This window comes from Lepus europaeus, chromosome X (assembly GCF_033115175.1).
Source record: "Lepus europaeus isolate LE1 chromosome X, mLepTim1.pri, whole genome shotgun sequence".
In the NCBI taxonomy this organism is placed as follows: domain Eukaryota; kingdom Metazoa; phylum Chordata; class Mammalia; order Lagomorpha; family Leporidae; genus Lepus; species Lepus europaeus.
The window spans coordinates 38,333,613-38,358,777 of record NC_084850.1 but is presented as its reverse complement, the minus strand read 5'-3'; the positions used below and the strand labels follow the sequence as shown (position 1 = coordinate 38,358,777).

The following is a 25,165-nucleotide window of genomic DNA, read 5'->3' as shown; positions in this document are numbered from 1 at the left end:
TAATCTGTGAGGTATGAAAAAATAATTCAAATGAATTAACATCAACTAAAAGCTATTGTGACATCACTACTAATGTATACAATAATAAAGTCATATAAGGCATAACAAAGGACATATACGGGCTTTATTTCAAGGGAACTGTTTATTAATTATATTGATACTAAAACATAAGTTTTACTTTTCTTACCTTCTGATTTTGAGGTTTCCTACTAAAAAGAGGACTTATTCTCTAGACTTTTCAAGTTTGAATGGAATCAATAAAATGATAATTGCCAGATGCTCCATACATTATTACTGAATAGCATATCTGGAAAATGCAACTGAAATATAAGGCAACTGACTAATAGCTTATTTTTAAAGAATGTAATGAGTAGTAGAGTGCTTAAAGAGCTGACAACAATGGGACTTCTAGAAAGTATCAGATTTAGTAAAGATGTTAAGCATATATAGAAAGCAGCACAAATAAATCAACAGTTAATATGAGAGAAACACACTGTCAATGGATTTGGTTTTAACTTCTCCAGACTATTCTTATATAGAGTTATTTTCTTTTTCAAGATAGGGAGAGTGGATTAAAAGGCATACTGCTTTTACTTTCAAACGTACATCTTACACATTCAAGTTGTTTTTCTTGCAGCTTTCTCTATTGTTATCTCAGAACAAGCTTCAAAAATGAAAGGTTGCATGCTTTACAGAGGATGATTGAGGTTGTTTATAACATTAAAATAGACAACTAAAAGATAATTGAATAAAGTAATCCAATTTCTATAAATGTTCAAATTTCAAGATGAAACACTTGGACCACTGACTAAATATTTGCCATAGGCTCGGCATTATCTTACAAGAACATACCAAATGAGTTATTTATGAAGCTTATTCCGTTCTGGATTATTTAATCTTCCTATGTACAAGAAATCATATAGGTTTTTATGTAGTATCAATAGGCTGGGATATAAATTTGCATAGTGTTTATATATATATTAAATATACATATATATATATGTCTGCACAGTTATATTATCATTGCATTTACTTGAATGATTCATGTTACAACCATGACATGACTAAACAAGCCAAAATACATGTTCAATCAAAAATTAATAGAGAGAAAAGTTGCCATCTGCTAGGATTGTTTTTGCCAGAAGAAATTCTAGCTTAATGGCTTGTATTAATGCCCTACAAGTAAAGAGAACATTTCCATAAGAAACAAGTTAATGAGTCTTGCAATTGTACCTTTATACAAATAAAATATTTACATCAGGAGATAATAAAAAGAGCAAAAGTCAATAAAATTAATGAATGTATCACTTTTATATTTAATAAATGTTGCAATTCCATATATGAATATATAGTTGAACTAAAACAAAGAAGTCGTACCTATTGACTATGGTATAAAAAATTTAAGAGAAACTTTGAAGCTGGTAGCTTTAATTGGAAAGGCACAGGTTTAAATAACGTATCCTTTACTGCTTATCAAATTCTGAAAGATGTCTCATTATTTAAAAACAATAAAAGAAGACTCATACTACCATGTCATTTTCCAACATATATCTAATCTGTTAAAGCAATACTATTTAATAGAAATATTTATGCTGTATGAATGTGGGGAATAAGAAAGTTATATCAATCATTTCCATTCCTTTATGCTACTAAACAAGTATTGCTTTTTTTAAAGAGGATAGGAAATAATTCAAAATTAAAATAATTCTTATTATTTATAAATATAAATTCAAATTTAAAAAATAATGACAACTAACCGAGCACCAAAAAGGAAACATGTTGAAATGAAATGGACACTATGAGAAACAGTGACTTGATCAGCTCTTGTCCTGACTGTTGATATACAATTTAATACTTTACCCCTTTTAGTATTTTTTTTGTTCTACTTAATACTATTGGTTGAACTCTGTAATTAACACTCAATTATTCTTCGGTGTTTAATTTAACTAAAAAGTGATACCTGTTAAATACAAGAGTGGGAATAAGAGAGGGAGGAGATGTACAATTTGGGACATGCTCAATCGGACTTGCCCCAAACAGTAGAGTTAGAAATGTGCCAGGGGATTCCAATAAAATTCCATCAAGTTGGCATGTACCAATGCCATCTCACTAGTCCAAGTGATCAGTTTCAGTTCAAAATTGATCATACTGATAGTTCCAAGAGTCAAAGGGATCACATAAACAAGACTAGTGTCTGCTAATACTAACTGATAGAACCAAAAAGGGAGAGAACGATCCAACATGGGAAGCGGGATACACAGCAGACTCATAGAATGGCAGATGTCCTAAACAGCACTCTGGCCTCAGAATCAGCCCTTAAGGCATTTGGATCTGGCTGAAGAGCCCATGAGAGTATTTTAGGCTTGGAAAGCCAAGAAACTCCTGCAAAAAAACAAAAAACTTAAATGAAAGATCTCTGCAAGTGAGATCCCAGTGAAAAGAACAGGGCCATCAAAGAAGGAGGTACCTTTCTCTGAAGGGAGGAGTGAACTTCCACTTTGACTATGACCTAGTCTAAATAAGATGGAAGTCGACGAACTCAAAAGGCTTCCATAGCCTTGGCAATTCATGACAAGAGCCTAGGGAGATTACTGACGCCATAAACAAGAGTGTCAATTTGTTAAGTCAACAACAGGAGTCACTGTGCACTTACTCCTCATGTAGGATCTCTGTCCTTAATGTGTTGTTCAATGTGAATTAATGCTATAACTAGTACTCAAACAGTATTTTACACTTTATGTTCTGTGTGGGTGCAAACTGTTGAAATCTTTACTTAATATATACTAAACTGATTTTCTGTATATAAAGAGAATTGAAAATGAATCTTGATGTGAATGGAAGGGGAGAGGGAGTGGGAGTTGGGAGGGTTGCAGGCGAGAGGGAAGTTATGGTGGGGAAAAAGCCATTGTAATCCATAAGCTGTACTCTGTAAATTTATATTTGCTAAATAAAAGTTAAAACAATAGCTTAAAGGGCAGAATATGCTATTACTTAATTATAAATATAAAATATCTGCTATATAGATTCTGAATTCATAGCTAAATACAAGCAACAAGCTATTTTGATCTTCATTATTATTCTTAGTTATCAACATATTAGGTGCTTAACATAATTCGCCATCTAAAGCTCATCCTCATAAAAAGACTGTACAAAGTTCATTTTGTTTCACAGATAGTGAAGCTAAGACTGAAAGCAGACAATTTATACAAGTTCAAACAGAAAGTAGGAAAATCGTGTTTCTAAAGAGTATCACTTTACTAAAAAATGCAGAATTGAAAAAGTCTATATATCAGATGTTTCATAAATTGCATTCAGAGATTGTTGCAACAATACATTTTAAGGACAGATAATAAAATTTAAGTGGTGCATCACACTTAATGAACTAGGAATATCTTATTTAACTGAAAAACATACACTTATTTTACCAATATGTTATCTAGGATATAAAGTGGATATCTTAATACAAAATAGAATTTTCATAAAAAGCCAAAGTAGAAAAAGGTTTCTTGGATTGTACAAATTGCACTTCATATACATCCAGAGTAGTAAGGACAGCATCCCATCATCTGAAATGGTCTCTCACTCCCTCTCCTATACTTTTTGCCCCCATTTTCCCTACACAATGTGCATATGCATTTAACACATGCACACATACACACGTACCTATGCATACACACACATCATAGTGCTGTGCTATTCAATATGAGAGGCACTAATTACCATTAAATACATTGAAAGTTCAGTTGGTCAGTTTCACTAGCCATAGTTCAAGTGCTCAACAGGTATATGTGGCTAGTAGCTACTATACTTGATAGCACAGATACAGCATATTGCAGGAAGTCTGAACAGCACTACACCAGAGACTAAAGGAAAAAGGCTTCTGGTATAATCCCTAAAACCTAGCTTGAAAGAAGTGCAAAGCTCATTCCTAAATACTGAAATTTCAAATTTAATTGGCTTGCTCAACATCCAAGAATATAAATCTTTAAGAACATGAGTGAACTCTGATGTTTTCTTATAATGCAAAACCAACCTACTTTCAGAAAAACTGTTAAATTCCAGAGATATAAAATAAACAATCATGGAATTTTGGAGCCTGATAAAACACAAAATTTTCTGGCCCAATATATTCATTTTAAGTTTAAAAAAAATGAAAACCTAAAAAGATTAGACAATTTACCCAAGAGCACACTGATAATGAGCCCCAATTATGGGACTATAACTCAGGTCTCATGACCTTTAGCCTTGGACTCTTTCTACTAGACCACAATGCACTTGGTCTTGCTGAATATAATTTCTCCTTATATTGGCAGGAATATTAATGCTCTTAAATTGAATATTACAAATCTATCTCATTATTAAGATTTCTTCTGTTATGTGGTTTCTTTATAAAGGCTATAAGTTTCAACAAAGTATACCATATCTATCTCAGTTTTAAATAAACTTCCATGAGAATCAGAACTTTTAAATCATAGGAATCAGTAAATTTTCTCTATTGTTAATAAATGTACTAGGTTAATGCTAGGATTGTGATATTTAACTAGTTTATATAATCAGTTTCTGTATGTGCATTTTTATTAAATTAACTCCTTATGGTATAAGGACATTTCTATTCCCCCCCCATATGTGTGTGTGTGTGTGTGTGTATAAATGCTGAATGAATGCATAAACATATATAAATAAAAAGTACTAATTTTGTTTATGTGATAAAGCACCCAATAATTTGTGCCATGTATAATTTTATACTAAACTGAATTATTATCAGTTTATCTACTGTATTACGAGCATTTCTTTACTATAATAATAATTTCTACAATTATCATCTACATTATTGATTCACAGAATGCTATTTTCCTCATTCTAATGGGCTGTGCTGTAGATGGTAAACTATCACAGAACATATTATAAAATTTCTAAAGGTAAAGTTCATTTGTACCTGTTTAAGGTTTACTTTGTGACTCCTAACTACTCCCAACAAAATGGTAAAAATATAGTTAAGTGAATTTTAACAGTATGAGGCATCATTACAAAAAGAAACTGCTTTATTTCTTACCTAAGTGATAAAGAGAGGGAAAATACTTAAGCATGAATATTTTCATAAAATTACTGGAGAAATGCTATAACCTTTTATTTATTTTAATTTACCAGCTTTAAAAACTATACAAACATCTGTATGTTTCACCACAACTCATAGAGCTATGGAGAAAAATAACTGGTAACTCATGGGCATTCTCAGACATATTATCTATATTGCCATTAGCTGAGACAAATTGTGCTTTTAAAATTTTATTGACACTGTCACACACTTGACCTTATTAAGTACACTGCTGACATTAACAAGGTCTTTCTTTATCCTAACCCAGCAGGAGTTAGGAAAAAAGATGATTTTTTTTTCCAGTACCCAGAAAGTATTTAATATTAGTAAGAAGTTTCCACATCAGTTGAAACTCGACATTTACTTCCTAATAACACTTTTCAAAAAATCATTAGGTGAGGCAAAAGATAGATTGCGAAAAGCTGAATTTAGCTCACCTTCAGTACATTCCACCAAAATCTTGATTTTATCTTAGTGCTCTTCATTACACAATTCTTCGTCTTTGTATGCTATGTTTCTTTTTTTTTAACTTTTATTTAATGAATATAAATTTCCAAAGTACAGCTTATGGATTACAATGGCTCCCCCCCAACTTCCCTTCCACCCACAACCCTCCCCTTTCCCGCTCCCTCTCCTCTTCCATTCACATCAAGATTCATTTTCAATTCTCTTTATATACAGAAGATCAGTTTAGTATATATTAAGTAAAGATTTCAACAGTTTGCCCCCACATAGTAACACAAAGTGAAAAATTCTGTTGGAGTACTAGTTATAGCATTAAATCACAATGTACAGCACATTAAGGACAGAGATCCTACATGATACTTTTTTTAAAATTGATTAATTTTCTATGCAATTTCCAATTTAAAACCAAGTTTTTTTTTTTTTCATTTTCAATTATCTTTATATACCAAAGATCGATTCAGTATATACTAAGTAAGGATTTCATCAGTTTGCACCCACACAGAAACACAAAATATAAAAATACTGTTTCAGTACTAGTTATAGCATAACTTCACATTGGACAACACATTAAGGACAGATCCCACATGAGACGAAAGTACACAGTGACTCCTGTTGTTGACTTAACAATTTGACACTCTTGTTTATGGCATCAGTAATCTCCCTAGGCTCTAGTCATGAGTTGCCAGGGCTATGGAAGCCTTTAGGGTTCACTGACTTCGATCTGATTCCGACAGGGTCATAGTCAAAGTGGAATTTCTCTCCTCCCTTCAGAGAAAGGTACCTCCTTCTTTGATGGCCCCGTTCTTTCCACTGGGATCTCACTCACAGAGATCTTTCATTTAGGTCTTCTTCTTCTTTTTTTTTTTTTTTTTTTTTTTTACAGAATAGCAGATGCCTGTCCTAAATAGCACTCTGGCCTCAGAATTAGCCCTTAAGGCACTTGGATCTGGCTCAAGAGCCCATGAGAGTATTTTAGGCATGGAAAAAAGATGATTTAAGTCAAAACCAGTACAAACAAAGACCAACACAAATGTACAGCAATGGAGAAAGATTCCAGGAAAAAAGCAGCCATGTGTGAAGGCATGAAAGTAGAGGAATGAAATAGCATAAAGTGTTTAGCAAAGAAAGGATGATATGACTGAACCAAAATGTTAGATGTAGAAGCATGATATAGTATGACATGTAGAAAAAAACAGGTGATAAATTATTTTGTGTGACATAGGACTAAACTTTAATTCTAGAAATTCAGAAAGACAACTTTGTGAAACATTATTTAAAGAGGGATTAGAACAAATAGTAGATGGAACACAACAGTCCAGGGAAACAATAAAACTGTGAGATGTGACAATGTCCTGAAATAAAGAAATGGTAGTGGAGTTAAAGAGGGAAGGACATTATGCCAAAAAAGAATGTAAAACATTAAGGAAGTGAATTTATAGCATTTGGTCATTGATGGAATGGAGGAAGAGGAAAGGTGGATTTGAAATTGACTATTATGATATTTCTGCTATATGCTAGGTTAATGAGGATTGTGAATACAGGGAAAAGGCGGGTCAAGGTTGGAGAGGGGATTGGAGTAGCAAAAAGGGGAAGGTAAGTACAGTGAGAACAATGTTGGACTTGAAATTCAGTTAGGAGGTAGCTGAACATGTAGGGGTCCATGAGTTGGGAGGAATTTGTAAAACAATGGATCAGGATCACCAGAATGAGAAAGCAAAGGACCACAGGCATGGGGATCAAGCTCTCAGAGTCAGCAAATGTGAGGTTCAAGCACGGAAATAAAGAGATTTTTAAATAAAACATAAAAGATAAACAAGGAAAGCTTAGTATCAAGGAAGTCAAAGGAGAGAGGTTTGATAAAGGAGTGCTAAGAATGCTAAATACGAGGGGACTTAAAAAAGTTTGTGGAAAGAGTTAAAAGGTAAGTTCATTTTGGTGCAAAATTAGAAATCCATGCATACTTTTTATAATATCCATTTTCCATTAATTTTTTGAAGATGACTCATAGGCGTGGATTGCAAAAATCATTTGCAGCGAAATAAACTTACCTTCTAATTCCACTTTTCCATGAACTTTTTGAATAACCCTCACAATGCTAAAGATGTCAATATGGTAGCTTTAAAAAAGTTCTCTGTTGCTTTTTATATTAAGGAGGTCATTAGTGACCCTCCATTACCTAAAATAGTATATCTGACAACTATTCACCTTCAAAACTGTCAACAAATACAAGTTTCCTAATATCAGGCAATAATTAATAATAAAGTAGTCAATAAATAATATTTAACAAATCCATTTCTACAAATCCCCTCCCTATTTGTAAGCTATAGTGCTTGTTTATTATAAACGTTCCTCTGCTGACAAATGATAAAAGATTCATCCAAAGCTACTCCTTCATATGTGATGGTATGAGTATCTTAATAACTAATTTACAAATGTGTTTTAGAGGAAAATCTCAACACTGCAGAACTACTGTGGAAAGGAGCAACACAGAACTGGTGTAAACCAGGTATATCTAAGATCTATTTAAGCATCAACATCTGTTTTCACATGAAACACTTTCGGAAAGGAATTACATATTTTTTACATTCTTAAATTAAATAGACTAGATATAACTCAATATTTTCTTGCTGATTCAACAGCATCATTTAAAATGGGTTGTTGAGCTAAGCTGTAACAGAGCAGTTAAGGTGTGTAGGGCTACTTTCCCAGGCACTAAATGAAACCAAATGTTAACAATGCTTATATTCTAGCTTCAGTCTTTAATTACACTTCTACCTATTCTTCCCTTGCTATCAATCTGTCAGTTGGCACTTCTTGATTATTTCAGTGTACCAATCTGGAATAAAGCCTCTCCCATCCTTCTAACCAGTGTTTCTAGTCCACCATAGTTAGAAAACAGATAGCCAGCCTCAGTAAGACAACATCAGAAAATACAGTAAATAGGCATTTGTTAAAGGCCATAAGCCCTATCTTGCCATGCTAGATAGATTTGGTGACATTCTGTAGATGCCCAGACTGCTTATTTTATGTTTACTTAATTTGTGTTCTCAGTCATAATCTAAAAGGATAAATGTATTAAATGGGTGAGATCTAGATAAGTCAATCACATGAGTAAAGGGTACATTTACTGCTCTTTTTGTATATCATCTTTAATTACAAAATACACACATTTCCTTATCATTGTATCACATTAGAAAACAACTTTAGATGTATTAAATCACACTGACTGACTGCTGAAATTCCATAAGGACACGGCACCTTGCAGACTAATAGCAGCCTATGAAGACTGAGGCTGGAGGATACATCAATAGATGTTAAATATACTACTGTCTTTTTCCATAAACAATTCCTAATGCTCAGCGTACCCCAGGTTTCCCTGTCTGGTTATGTAGAAATCAGTTTCAATTAGATGCTAGTATCATCTCACTCTGTTTCATTTTGTGATGTGACTGGCAGGCTATTCTGGTCTCTATATTTACCTATTAAAAATTCCTTGCCTCCCATGCTACCATAATGCTACTTCTCTAAAAGCAAAGATAATTTCTAGAAAATTCTTCCTTGTTCTTCAATGCCCAGTTAAAGTACCACCTCATTGCTGAAGCCTCCCTAAACTTAGGCAAGACATATATAAATTTGCCTTTCTTCCTTTGAGCTCTCATTAATTCTCACCAGGAGGAAAGAGATATGGGTAGGTATTTCAGGCAAAGTGTTTTTCATGATGAACCATTTGAGGCCATTTAAAAGTCTACAGCACACTGGAAAAAATACTAGCCTCATTATGGCTCAAATATATGGCACATCTGAGAGAATGGCAGGTTCTTAGGCCAGAATATTAAGTTGGGGACCCATTGAAAACATGACATATCAGGATAAAGCTTTTCCACCTTTATTAAGTTAGCAATGGGTCATGAATGTAAGTTTAAAGGAATGCTAATATGCTACAATTAGATATTTTTAAGGACAACTGATGGCAGCATAGAGCATTTCTCTGGAGAGGAAGAACATATCAGCATGAGGTACTAACTAGGAAATTGTTAGGAATAATATTGGTGGGAGAAGATAAAAGGCAATGAGGATAGAGATAATGGGTTGGGTTCATAGTCTATGCTATGCAATAAGACTTGATGATTGCTTGTATGCATGAAACAAAGAAGAATGAAGTCTTTAGAAAAATCATGGGTCAAAGATGATACCGCTACAATCTAATGGGTAGAAGATGATACTGCTATAATCTAAAGGAAAAACAGAAGGAAGAGTAGATTTCTTTGGGGGAATCAGATAAAGTGGAGAGATAATGAGCTCAGTTTTAGTGTAAGAATACTTCAAGCATGTTTTCAGGAGCCAAAATTCCTTGAATCTAATCTGAGTTTTGTGTCCTATTCACAATCCAGTGCTAGGAAAGTCAGTGAAACTCAGTTTACTCATCTATAAAATGGAGATACTACTACAATCTCACTCATAGAATTACCATGAAGTTAAAATTAGATGTAAATTATTGAGAACATTATCTGGTATGTGGTTTATAATGCTATTTTAATTTCTTTTTAATGATTTTTATAAGACATTTAATTGGACATTTGGACATATAGGCTTGAATAGAGAAAGAGGTCTGAGCTACAATTATAAATCAAGAGAACCACTAGAATATAGTTGGATATTAAAGTTAGAGATGTAATTAAGTCAACATCAGGAGTCACTGTGTACTTACTCCTTATGTGGGATCTCTGTCCTTAATGTGTTATCCAATGTGAATTAATGCTATACCTAGTACTCAAACAGTATTTTACACTTTATGTTCTGTGTGGGTGCAAACTGATGAAATATTTACTTAATATATACTAAATTGATCTTCTGTATATAAAGATAATTGAAAATGAATCTTGATGTGAATGGAATGGGAGAGGAAGCGGGAGATGGGAGGGGTTCGGGTGGGTGGGAAGTTATAGGGGGGAAAAGCCATTGTAATCAATAAACTGTACTTTGGAAATTTATATTTACTAAATAAAAGTTTAAAAAAGAGAGATGCAATTAAGAGCATTCATGGAGAAAATAAACGTGCATGTCTATGAGTGAATATATACTTATTTGTATATGTGCACATGTTTATATAGATGTATGTATATAAAGAAAGAAGACCAAGGAGAGAACACAGGGAACAAAATATCAGGGAAGTAATAAGGGAAGAAACACATCAAAAAGGTAGAGAAAGAATAGTTAAAGGTAGTCAGAGCAAGGATACAATGTTACCTCTAGAGGCAAGGGATAAAAAACTTTCAAGGAGGGAGGTGTTCAATTAATTGGGCATGGAAAAGGGCCCCTAGAATATTCTATTGGAGGATCATTGGGAATCTTGCTGTGAACTGTTAAATGAGTTGTGAAAGATAACTGTAAAAACAGAGAAAAATTATATTATTTGAGAGATGTAGACTATAAAACAAGAATGGTAGATGAGAGAATAGTTTGAAGGATAAGTCAGATCAAACAAAGGTGTCACAGGGTGGAGAAGCCTGGAGGATGCTATTAAGCTGGACGGAATTCAATGAAGAGAGAGAGAGCATATGAAGATATATGATGTATCTTATACCTATTCTTTGAACTTTTGACAGTAATGAAAATCTTACCACTCATAGAAAATTTCACTTTAAAGGTGAGCTAGAAAAAAATCTGTACGAATGATCTGCTTTCAGTAGGATAACAATAGTTAACAGTAACATATTGTATATTTCTAAATAGCTATAAGAAAGGCTTTTTATTTTATTTTATTTTTTTTTTATTTTTGACAGGCAGAGTGGACAGTGAGAGAGAGAGAGAGAGAAAGGTCTTCCTTTTGCCGTTGGTTCACCCTCCAATGGCCGCCGCGGTAGGCACGCTGTGGCCGGCGCACCGCGCTGATCCAATGGCAGGAGCCAGGTGCCTATCCTGGTCTCCCATGGGGTGCAGGGCCCAAGGACCTGGGCCATCCTCCACTGCACTCCCTGGCCACAGCAGAGAGCTGGCCTGGAAGAGGGGCAACCGGGACAGAATCGGTGCCCCGACCGGGACTAGAACCCGGTGTGCCGGCACCGCAAGGCGGAGGATTAGCCTAGTGAGCCGCGGCGCCGGCCAAGAAAGGCTTTTAAATGTTGACACTACAAAGAAATCTTGAATATATGAAGTGATAGATTTGGTCATTAGAATGTATGCATGTATCAAAATATTACACTGTATATCATAAATATGTACAACTATTGTGTGCCAATAAAAACAAATAATCTGAAAAAATTTTAAAATCTGCTTTAAAGTTCCATAAAAAAAGTATGTAGTTTTTATTTTGAAATGTAATTAGTCCTGTATTTTAACAGAATTACTTCCAGAGACTGTAATAACATTTTGAGAAGTCTCAGAATATTGCAAGAATAGAAAAGTCATTCCATTAAAATACACCACTAATTATATTTTTGAAACAACAGATTTAAACTTTTGCTTTCATTTCTGCACTCTCTCTATATACTTTTGAAATTTTAGAGCATATTTTTAGTCATGTTAAGTATTCCAAATAAACAAACCCACTTCACAATTCTTGTTAGTACTAGGATCTGTATATAACATATTATTAATTATTTTGGCTCATTAAAATAAGAAATGTCAAATCGTGGTTTGAACATGTTTGCATCTATAATCAGTATTTAACAAGTTCTTAAATACTTAGCAAGGTTCTATAATTGTTCGACATGTTATTTGTTAACAACCTGACACTTTATCATTCCATTCTGTCCAGCTTCCAAAGGCTATCAAACATCAATTCCACCTCATAGTGTGGAGTGAACTGCTCCTTGGCAGAGGCGTCACTTCAAAAGACAGGAAACCCAGCATACAAATGTTGGCTTCACAAAGACCTAAATTCAAATAACAGTTCTACCCCTTAACAGCTGTGTGATTTCTAAGTGTGTTACTTAGTCTCCCAGTAACTCAGTTCCCTCGTAAGTGAACTGGAGACAATAATACTTATCTCACAGAGTTGTGCTTAAAAACTTACTTAAAGAAAAGTTTAAAATATCTAAATGTACTGGGCTCAAGTGTGGCAAGCTGAGTATAAAATGTAATAAAAACTTTGAATTATATAACTAATATATTTCATTTATCCTAAATAAATTTGGCAAGAGAAGTACAAATGTATCCATATGTTTAAAAGTCAATGAAATTTAGTTGGGTAAACACAGCACAGTAACAAAAACAAAACTCCCAACAAGTGATTTTAAAAAGTTTTTAACATTTTGATAGAAGTATAGAAATTTACTGAGATTAAATGTTACATTAAGAAGAAATATATTATAAAAAGGAAAATGCTACAAAGAAATACACTAATTTTTGAATAAAATGCATTCTACATAAAAGGCACACTATAAAAGTTTATCCAAAATGCTTACTATATTTGCAGTAGAAACACTAATGGATAACAAAGATCCTTAAATATGTGAAGTATTACAGTTTTTTAACACTACAGATTCCCTTTAGACAAGTCAACTCATCTATCTGATTCAGTTTCAAATTCTGGCCAAAAATGATACAAATATTTCATAATACAATACAAAATCAAAGAACCCACTGGATTGGTTTCACACCAGATAAGAAATTTTAATATTTAAATACCCACTACTGGAGCCACTGTTGTGGCACAGAGGGTAAGATACTGCCTGGGATACTGGAATCCCATAAGAGTGTTGACATCTCATAAGAGGGCTGGTTCCAGTCCCAGTTGCTCCCTGCTAGTGTGCTTGGGAAAGCAAGAGAAGATGGCCCAGTGTTTAGACTCCTGCTGCCCACAAGGGAGCCCTGGATGGAATCTCTGGCTCTTGGTTTCAGCATGGCCCAAATGTGGCTGTTGCAGCCATTTGGGTAGTGAATCAGCAGATGCAAGATTTATCTTTCTATTTATTTTCTTCCTTTCTCTCTCTCTCTCTGTACCCCCTACCTCATAACTCAGCCTTTAAAATACATAAATATTTAAAAAATGCACACCCACTACTGAATAATTTGATAAAGTTAAATGTGGAACTATGTTGTTGTCTTTGTCGAGTGACAACGCAAGAGCTTAAGAAACATTTTTACAGAGAGTCTTCCATGGTGCATTAAATAGTATACATTGTCTAAAAGAAAGAGAACAGTACCAGAGACCAAAATACCTAGCACCAAATTCTGATCAACCTTGCCTCCTTCTTCACAAACTGCATCACCTTAGACAAGTTATTTAATCTCACTTAGCCAATTCATCTCGAAACCAAAACAGAGATAATACCTATACAGTAGGGTTATTGTGATAAATAAATTAAATAATAGATGGAAACTAAAATGTTTAGTCCAGGACCACACAGCATTAACATTATCAATGAGTATAAGTTCATTCCTCAAAAACAAATTTTTCTTTCATAAAATGGTTCATTTCCTGAAACCATTTAAGAAAAGACTGCAAATTGTTTTCTCCAGAAGGTTTTTTAAAACATTTTTTACTTATATAAGGTGAAGAAATTTCATGTATTTCATATATACAGATTTAGGAGCAAAGTGATACTTCCCATCCTACCCTCCCTCCTGAGTCTACACAGGGCTAGCAGATGAATCCTGACCTAGGAGTAACAATACAATTTCCATGTTTTTTCCATGACAGAGTGGTGTGTTTAACTTTCTTAAATTTCTCCAAGCCTACGGACTTCATCAGCACTTGTTAGGATAATGGCATTGCCAGAACTGCTTGTTCTTTTGCCGCGATTACTGCTAAGGCTTCAATTTTCCTAATTTATTATATTAATTACTGAATTTATACTCAGATATAAACGATAGTCATAATTGTTATATTTAAAATAACTCAGAAGTATTTTCCCAAATTTAAAACAAATTATTACTGTCACAAACAAAACTAACAACAGGAAGAATGGTTTTTTACATTCCATTCTATTTAAATGCCAGCTAAAATGGAGTTGGTGTTTTACAAAATGAGTACTCTAAATATACATCTAGAAACAATGTAAGATAAAACTAATTCACCTGTAATTGCAAGGCTTCATGATTTTCTAATCCTTCAACAATTGGTGAAAATCGTTCCCTGTTATTTCTTTCTGCTGCTGTAGTTATAGCCCCTAAAAGTTTATCTAAACTGTAGAGGGGGAAAAAAAGAAAAGAAAAAAAATGAGAACTGCATCCTACACACACATTATGCTCATGAGTTATTCCTATAGATCTTACCTGTTTTCTTTATGATGCTTGATGCTTACACAAACCACCACGATTTTTAAAAATTCTTTCTTTTTAATTGACAAAAGTGTACATATTTATGGTTCCAATATAATGTTCTGAAAAGTGTATACATTGTGGAATGGCTAATTGAAGCTAATTAATATATTAATTACCTCACACACTTACCTTTCTTTTGTAGTTGAAGCACTTAATATCTACTCTTAGCTATCTTCAAGTATACACTACATTGTTACTAATTATAGTCACCACAAGGTACATGAGATCTCTCAAATTTATTCCTTCTGTCTAACCAAACCATCATTGCAATATAAGAATCGTGTTGCCATCCACATATTTTTTTAAATTTTCGAAATTTAATCTTTAATTACTTTTTAACAGATTCAATGTCCTTTGTAGATACAATTCTAAGAACATAATGACATTTCCTTCCTCCTTCACTCCCTCCCTCCTTCCCCTTTTCTCCCTCCCACCCTCCTTGCTTCTCCCTTTCTTTCTTTTTATTAGTTTTTAAGTATTAAATGTACATCGCAGCAAAGGTTTAATACCTCACCAAATAAAAATTTTAACAAGTAAAAAGCAAAATGACCCTAGTTTAGTGGGAATATAGGCAACAGTTATAAACAATAATTGAATGGCCATCCATATATTTCTACAAGTTAAATATTGATAGCTTTAAATAATTTTAGAGAATCAAAATAAAAATTCATTTTAAAAAATACTGAAAGTGGCCGGCGCCGTGGCTTAACAGGCTAATCCTCCGCCTTGCGGCGCCGGCACACCAAGTTCTAGTCCCGGTTGGGGCGCTGGATTCTATCCCAGTTGCCACTCTTCCAGGCCAGCTCTCTGCTATGGCACGGGAAGGCATGGAGGATGGCCCAAGTCCTTGGGCCCTGCACCCACATGGGAGACCAGGAGAAGCACCTGGCTCCTGGCTTCGGATCAGTGAGATGCGCCGGCCGCAGCGGCCATTGGAGGGTGAACCAGCAGCAAAAAGGAAGAGCTTTCTCTCTGTCTCTCTCTCTCTCTCTCACTATCCACTCTGCCTGTCAAAAAAAAAATATTGAAACCAATTATTCTAGGTGATATTTTAAAAAGAATATTTCAGAAAAAAATGAATATGTCATTGAGAAACACTGAAACTGAAATGTTGAGGTTTGATATTTCATGTGTTAATATATATTAAAATCAATTAAATATAGCATTTATAATTATTTTGTATTATTTGAAAAGTATACACAGACTGTTTTAATAATAAAGTTTAACAGACTATAATATCATAATAAAGTACTGGAAAGAGTGAATATTTTAAAAAGAACTTAAAAATCAACAGTCTTTGATAATGGAACAGAAAAACATAATCTAAAAGAAAAATCCAGAAAACTAAAGAAGTAACAAAAATTATTTAGTATAAGAATCTTATTTACCAAAAAATAAGATTTGGTAACGATCTCCATCCAATGTCAAAATCAAATTAACCTCTAAATAGTAGGCTATTACTTTCAAATGATATATAAACTATAATTAAAATATAACAAAAATAATAGTCTAGGTTGTATTTATAAATTAAGAATTGACAATATAATTAACTAAGAAAATATTTCTGACTCATATATAAATCAACTATTCTCTAAAACCTATGGAAACTCAACAATTGTACACATTGAGATAACATTTAATGCTACATTATATCTTTGTTTAATGTTTGTGTTTTGGTTTCCAAGGACATCTGCTAGCTCTAAGAAAATATTCATTTTATTCTAACAGTGATAATAAAGTTTACATGTTAAAATATCATTAGATCTTCACATGGCCCTGTTCTGACTCAAATTTAAATTATTATTGTCATACAAGGTGTTCAGAAGACATATTTTAGTTCATGTTCTTAGCAGACATTCCATTGTTCATCAAAACATTTTGACAAACTGAACTTACTAATGACAGCAAAGCTTAAATGTTCTTCTGATTCAATATTATTTCCATAAGAAGATATGATCTAATGAGTCTTCATCAACAACTTGCTGAATTTGGTACATATATGCACACTGAATAATTATCAACAACCCTTTTGTCTGTCTTTTTAGCAAGTTATTTCACTCTACAAAGGATTACTTCATCCTTTCATTTACCACATGGAATGTAAAATATGAAGCAATCGCCCAAAATAAAAACATCTAATCTATTCAATTTGTTAAAGAATTAAATTAATTAAAAAACTCAGAATAGGGTGAACTTCATGAGTGACTGTATGAGTGTATGAGTGTGTGTGTGTGTGTATGAAAGTAATTTTTGTATCTACTTTTCTAATAACTGCTTTAGCCTCAGCAAGATAAAATTCTATTCATTTTGAATTCAACTTTGAACAGTTTCCCACTAGAACTCTATCAGTTTAAACCTAGTTTTCATAATATCAACAAAATGCTAAAATATAGACAAGATAAAGTCAATCAAATTTTTTCAAAAATCTAAATACTCTTTTGCAGTTTATCAAAAGAAAGACAACAAAAGTACTTACTGACTTTTGAAATGTCATTTTACTTGCAGTCAATAAAACAATATAGCTATACTTACATGTTCTCTTCTCCAACAATGCAAATAGCAGAAAGTATTTTTACTATTTCAGTCATCATGTTAGGTTGTTTGGGGTCAATTGCTCGTGCCAATAGTAAAAGACTTCTTTCATCTCCTAGAATCCTTTGCAAACCAAACTAAAGAGTGAAAAAAAAGAGCCTTTATTCAAAATCAACATGTCTGTGGAACATAGGTTTAATGGCAAAAAAAAAAAAAAAAGCTTACAATGAATTTCCAAAAACCCAGACGTTCACAGAGATTCTACCTAATTATGTTAATGTATTTAAGTGCAGTTATTTGTCTTTATTTCTTATTTGAATGACTATATCTCAGAAATTTTGTTCCTTAATTAAATATATCTCCCATAAACATTTGGAAGAAATTTGGGAACAATAAGTAGTTATTTAACAAAGAGCAACATATAAGACACATAATATGATTTTCTAAAGTAATTCTATGTATGTCACTGAGTCTCCCTGGAGACGTCTGGAATTCATCTGTCTAATATGTTTATGTGGAAAGTTGTAGTGATTAAAAAGCCAAAAATGTCCTGTATACTACATGCCAGTTAAAGAAGCAATCAAATACCCATACTTTCTCACTCTTATTCTTCCCCTTTTAGGCAATCATGTGTCAATACAAAAGCTTTGAACTCAAAGAACTGGCACCTGAGTTCTATTAAGTGTCACTTCCACTAACTAGATGGAAAAGACACCTTTGTCAGTTGTTTTCTAGACATGAATAGGTGGATGTGCAAATTATAATAGATAGTAAAGATGTGAAAGGAGGCCTAAAACTTGGGTTTTCATTACATAAAGAAGAGAAATATATCAGCAATCCAAACATCACAGCAATATTATAACAACAGATTAAGAACAATGGGTTGAGCCTGCACCATGGCTCACTTGGTTAATCCTCTGCCTGCGGCGACTGGCATTCTATATGGGCGCCAGGTTCTAGTCCCGGTTGCTCCTCTTCCAGTCCAGCTCTCTGCTGTGGCCCAGGAAGGCAGCTGAGGATAGCCCAAGTGTTTGGGCCCCTGCACCCGCATGGGAGACTGGGAAGAAGCACTTGGCTCCAGGCTTTGGATCGGCGCAGCACCGGCCATAGCGGCCATTTGGGGAGTGAACCAACAGAAGGAAGACCTTTCTCTCTGTCTCTCTCTCTCACTGTCTATAACTCTACCTGTCAAATAAATAAAATAAAATAAATAAATAAAGAACAATGGGTTGCTTTAATGAACCTATTACTACATGCACTAAATAAGGGAGATGAGTTTTGATCTGTGTGCCACAAAGTATTTCTTATATTTCTTATAAAACATGTTTGCTTCATTTTATAGTCTAGTGGTGAAAGCTGATAAATTTTTTTTGTTAAACTTATCTTTTTTTTTTTAACTTTTATTTAATGAATATAAATTTCCAAAGTACAGCTTATGGATTACAATGGCTTTCTCCCACCCCCCATAACTTCCCTCCCACCCGCAGTTATGGGTCTATTTAGGTTTTCTATGTCTTCCTGGTTCAATTTAGGTAGACTGCATGTGTCCAGGAATCTATCCATTTCTGATAGATTTCCCTGTTTGCTGGCATACAACTCTTTGTAGTAATTTCTGATGATTCTTTTTATTTCTGTGGTGTCTGTTGTTACGTTTCCTTTTTTCTCTGATTTTATTGATTTGGGTCTTTTCTCTTCTTTTTTTAGTTAGTTGAGCCAATGGTGTGCCAATTTTATTCATTTTTTCAAAAAACCAGCTCTTCACTTGGCTGATTTTTTGTAATTTTTTTTGGATTCAATCATGTTGATTTCTTCTCTGATTTTAATTATTTCTCTTCTCCTACCAGATTTGGTTCTGGTTTGCTGCAGTTTTTCTAGATCCTTGAGATGCATTGAAAGCTGATTTATTTGGTGCCTTTCCAATTTCTTGATGTAGGCACCTATTGCTATAAACTTTCCTCTCAACACTGCTTTTGCCATATCCCATAAGTTTTGATATGTTGTGTTGTTATCCTCATTTACTTCCAGAAAGTTTTTGATTTCTCTTTTGATTTCTTCTGTGACCCAGTGTTTATTCAGGAGCATGTTGTTCAGTCTCCATGTGTTCTCAAACTCTAGGGATTCCTGAGTTGCTAATTTCAACCTTCATTCCACTGTGGTCTGAGAAGCTGCATGGTATGATTCTAATTCTTTTAAATTTGCTGAGACTTACTTTATGGCCTGAAAGCTGATAAATTTTCACCAGAATAAAACTACCAATTTAAGCTAACCTTGAGTAAAATATCAAATATATGAATAAGTCACTACAGGAATTTTTCCTAATTTAACTTCTAGAAGAACTTTTTGTGGGAAACAGAGCTAAAGCTCTTATATATGATGTTGCCACAGATAATAATAAATGAGGAAATATACAGAGATAAGACAAGTAAAAAGGCAAACAGAGATGGAAGAGACAAGACTATAAAAAGCAAACAAGGGAACAAGGACATACAAAGATGGCCAGGAACCAGTAAAATATAGGGAATGTAAGCAAACAATTTGTAGATAAAACTGAAAGATGATTACCAATTAACCAAACTTAAAATAACTTAGAAACCAATTAGACTGAGAGTGAAATCATTTAAATTTTCAAATTTTCACTTATTAATTAAAACTACATTCTAACATGAAGGGACATATTGAAACAAAATGAAGACATGTGAAATATATCTGGAAAACCACCAATCCAAACATCACAGCAATATTACGGCAGTAGAATTTAAGGAACAATTTTGTGGCCTTATTACTACATGAACTATCGAAAGGAGAAGTTTTGAAGTAGGCAATCTAATCTCCAGGGGGCCCAAAATTTGATGGTTAAGTCATTTCAGATGAAAGTTTCCTTACTTGATTTGGATAATTTGTTCAATACAAAATGGACACATCATTGTATATCTTCTCTTTTGAAAGCATATTTTATGCCTATTAATTCATATGCCCATAGTTTAAAACATCTAATTTTTCATGTTCTGAGCCCCTCATATATGAAGGACATCAACATGGGATAAATAAATTTAACCTTAGTTTAGATAAACTAAGTTATATCATAACCCTCTTCAATAGTATCAAACTCTTAATAAAGGAAAAACTATGTTTTCATGTAGCAGAGTATGTCCTACAGAAAAAGGCTCTGTAAAAATTTCATTCACATGACTTTCCCTAGTGACTACCATGGTTACAATTACTTAGTATTCTGCAAAGCTGTGAAAGTTGACAAGGTGAGTCAATAAGAATTTAGAACAAAATTTCAAAATGTGCAGACTGATAGCCAGAAAGGTCAAGTGATTTTCCAAAGGCCACTCAACTTATTAATGGTAAAGCACAAACTATATCTCCTCATTTCTAGTACTGTGTTTCCTTTCCACTATGTCATTATTTTCCTCAATTGAAAAAATATTCATCTTGGCGCTATGGAGAAGTAATGTTCATTAAGTGATTTCTCATTGGCATCAGATTCTGCATAACTTTGCAGCTACACACAAGGTAACAAAACAGGAAATTCTGTACTAGACTGACAAGCATCTTTCTCTAAGAAACTTTCAGAAACAACACAATTAGCACATTCTATATGGGAGTCTCATGTTCATTGGCAAGCATCTATTACACAGGGCAATAATCTCTTTCCTGATTCATATATGTATAACATAAACACTTATGTGTAGTTTTGCAAACTTAAAGACTGCAAATTACTTACACATAAAATGTTATTGCATTGATTATTAACAACTGTACTTTACATTTGGAAGGTTTCTGTTTATAGCTATAATTATTTCTACTAAGTATTGTATGATCTTTAAAATACCATCTAAGGTAATTATGTGATTAAGTGAATTAATCCTTTGTATTCTACCTGCAGGTATAAAGAACAGGAGAATAACAAAAATAGCTTATACAGGGGTTTTGCCTCTCTTGGACCTCCCCCACCACCACCACCACCATGTCACTCTGATTGGAGGTCTCTGACTTAAATCAATCTTGCTTTTAAATCTTTGCCTTGTCCGCTTGGAAATTCTTCTTCCATGTGAGACAAAGAGCTGGGGTAATATTTTCTCTGCCACCATTTCACTCATAACATTTTGGTACTGTGACTTGGATAACAACTCCAACGTGACACGGATCCTGCTCTAGTTGACTCCAGCCAGCATCGGATCATCTCCTCACTGGGTGAGCATACGGACTGCTCTCACTTTTTTTCCAGAGAGTTTCACTCTCTTCCATAGTAACTCTCTCATTTTCTCAAAAACACTGGGTCCCTGTCATCAGTTAAAAGTATAATAGCACAGCTGCCATTTTTTTTTTTTTTGACAGGCAGAGTGGACAGTGAGAGAGAGAGACAGAGAGAAAGGTCTTCCTTTGCCGTTGGTTCACCCTCCAATGGCCGCCGCGGCCGGCGCGCTGCGGCCAGCGCACCGCACTGATCTGATGGCAGGAGCCAGGTGCTTCTCCTGGTCTCCCATGGGGTGCAGGGCCCAAGCACTTGGACCATCCTCCACTACACTCCCTGGCCACAGCAGAGAGCTGGCCTGGAAGAGGGGCAACCGGGACAGGATCGGTGCCCTGACTGGGACTAGAACCCAGTGTGCCGGTGCCGCAAGGCGGAGGATTAGCCTAGTGAGCCGCGGCGCCGGCCCACAGCTGCCATTTTTGACTCATGAGCTAGGCTTGCTGATTTGACCAGAGCAATCCCCTGGAGCTGAGACTCAACTCTAACCCCTCTCTTGGGTGTGGATCGGCCCTTTGCAAAGGGACTTGTAAAAGGCCTTAAGATGACTGAAGGACTTTGGCTGGGGCACTCCTCAGTGTGTCTTGAAAATCTCTTGGCTGGACCCCAGTACCTGACAAGCTCATGTGGGCACTGGGCTGTGAAACACCTCCCCTCCCTCTTGCATGGATCAAGCCTTTTCGTGACTGGGAGAAGGCCTTGAGACAACTGGCGGATTCTAGTTAGGGTCACACTCCAGTGCTTCCAGAAAGTCTCTTGGTTGGACACCAGACCACGACAGCTGGACTGGGAAATGCACTTTCCTGCAAGGAGCAAGTCCCCTGCTCTTTTGGAGTCCTCACAAGCTATAAGGCCAGAGGTTCCACTCTTTATGTTTCTTGTCTCAGCTCTGGGTATGTTAGCCTGGTCCAACTCAGCTTCCTTTCACAGGGGATCAGCCCACTCTGCGGGTCTGGGAGAAGGCTTAGAGTAACCTTGAAATTAGGTCAGGGTCACACTCTGGCATTTTTCAAGGACTCCAACAGCCCGTTACAGTGTCAGCCAAAAACTGCATTCTGTTCATCCTTCCTCGAAGATAAATTTGTCAACAAGACTGGGCACAGCTTGGAGCAAGGCCATGGGCTCCAGGCTCCATGCGTCAATGAGATTTCCCTTTACCCCAGATAGCAACAAGATCTCCATCTCTCTCTCTGCTCCTCTAAATCCTTTTCATACTTCGCCAGGTCTCCTCAATTCCTACAAACCAGATTTCCTTGTCCCATGAAGCAGGTATTTCATAGATATTTTGTTGGTTAGTTCTGGGTCAAAGTTTAATTATCCCTTTTGCAGACAGGCAGCTTTTGGATCTAGACTCCCATTAAGTCCCCACATAGCCTGAACTTGTGTAGACAAGTCTCAGCATGCCTCTGGTACCCCCTATCTTCCTTCTCAGGTCTCTTCTTTTGGGTCACTTCTGTCTTGTCCTTCTTATGTAGTATATACCTCAGAGGAGATTTACTGGGGAGAATTTTATCCCCCACTATGCTTCTTTGTGACATCACCTGCCTAGTTACCAACCTAGGCAGTAACCAGGACTGGTACTCTCTCACTTAAAAACACCTCTGCTAAGGCTCTCACCATGAAGGCTCATTGTCAAAGTCAAGCCCATCAGATAAGAATCAAGATTAAGAGGCATAGGACAACTATTTTTCCTTATGTATAAGAACAAAGCGACAGTATATATTTGACCAGGCAGAGGCCCAGGCTAGCATACCACCAGTAAGAACTGATGGCTCCCTACATGTGCTATTCAGACAAATGTATACCGTAGGCTATGGGCGTGGAAGATTGAGTAAGAGTGAGTGATATGTGTTAATTTCACCCTCACCTTACTCCCTTCCCTGTGAGCTTCAGTGCACATCTGGATGCCACAGGCAGCAACTTTTGAGAGACGTCTCAAACTCAGAAGAGGTAAGAACTTGGGGACACTTACATTTTTATACTCATTAGAGTAGGCATTCCCTGGGGAGACATCCTTAAGACTTTGGGACTCCTTTGACCCCTGAACTTACAGAAAAATGCTTCATCTTTTTCGGCACCACCATCTGGCCTGGTTATAAACTAGAGAATGGAGAGATTAGCCTGAGTTGTAAAAAGTGCCAGTCCATCTACTCTGACTCCCTGTCTCAGAACTCTGTCTTCCAAATGATCTCTTGCCTCTACTTTCCTAAATGTCCTCCAATATGTATTAAATTCTTTTCCAGAGTCAAGGGGTTCTTGGGTCTATTGCTTAGTGAGCCACCAGAGTCCCTCTGTTATAGTATTTGATTATTGAGGCTTTTGATCCAGTGGAGGGGAGTTTCTATCAGGTGACCATTGCCCAATGATTCTAATTTTGCCCAGGGGTTTCCAGGCAAGAATCTAGGGAGCAAATGTGAGGAGTCAGACAGGTTAATAGGCAGACATGGTGGTCCTGGTAGAAACTGAAGGTGCAAAATGCTTTCTTTCCTCAAAAGCTACCTTTAGCAAAATTAAAAGTGCCTACCCCATTCCTTAGGCTCTTCCAATCTTATCATAATAATAGCAAGGGAGTTGTGACTCCACCCTTCAGAACACCCAGTTTACTATAAAACAGATTAGGTATCCTACTCTTCTGATGGCTCTTTTCTTTTATCATGAGAAAGACAGCCAGGGTGAAAATACATTTTTGACAGGCAGAGTTAGACAGAGAGAGAGAGAGAGACAGAGAGACAGAGACAGAGACAAAGGTCTTCCTTCCATTGGTTCACCCCCCAAATGGCTGCTACAGCCAGCGCACTGCACGGATCCAAAGCCAGGAGCCAGGTACTTCCTCCTGGTCTCCCATGTGGGTGCAGGTCCCAAGCACTTGGGCCATCCTCCACTGCCTTCCTGGGCCACAGCAGAGAGCTGGACTAGAAGAGGAGCAACTGGGACAGAATCCAGTGCCCCAACCGGGCCTAGAACCAGGGGTGCCAGCGCCGCAGGCAGAGGATTAGCCTAGTGAGTCATGGCGCTGGCCACAAATCACGTGTTTTGATGGATTTTTTTCCCTGCCTTGTAACTGAATGTCGAGCTGATAAGTTTTTTTCTTCCCCAAAATTGTGCTTAAAAAACCCCACTACCACCAGCCCCTTAAGGTTTTATCTCTCTTGCAGCCCCCCTTCATGCCCCTGTGGCTGTAGGTCTCTGACTCTAGTAAATCTTGCTTTTAAATCTTAAAAAAAGAATAGTTTATACAAAAATTTAGTATTGTTTCATAACCTGAGCACAAACTATTTTTACAAGAAAAAGCATTGCCTAAAAGGTCCCTTCCAGAGAACGTCTACTTTGCTTATGGCCTTGTGGAGCCAGTGAACCAAAAGGTTTTCATAACTGAGGCAGGTCATGTCAAGAGCCTTGAGTGATCACTTACATCATACATAAGAGTGTTATTTGTTAAATAAACAGCAAAATTCACTGCATACTAACTTCCCATGCAGGATCTCAAAGAGTTGCATCATGAGACTTAATAGTAAAATCTGTTCTCAAGAATCACCTCCTTTTACTAT

The 25,165-nt window shown here is 35.6% G+C and overlaps 1 protein-coding gene across 1 annotated transcript in view; it reads right to left on the bottom strand.

The window, feature by feature from the left end:
- The window catches only part of DIAPH2 (diaphanous related formin 2), a 985,476-nt gene that overhangs the window by 684,838 nt on the left and 275,473 nt on the right, over positions 1–25,165 (bottom strand). Inside the window, exons 8-9 of the mRNA XM_062183022.1 lie at positions 17,360–17,496; positions 14,582–14,690 (exon numbers count right to left, since the gene is read on the bottom strand). Of these exons, the coding sequence (XP_062039006.1) occupies positions 14,582–14,690; positions 17,360–17,496 (246 nt within the window). The remainder of the gene's footprint in view (positions 1–14,581; positions 14,691–17,359; positions 17,497–25,165) is intronic.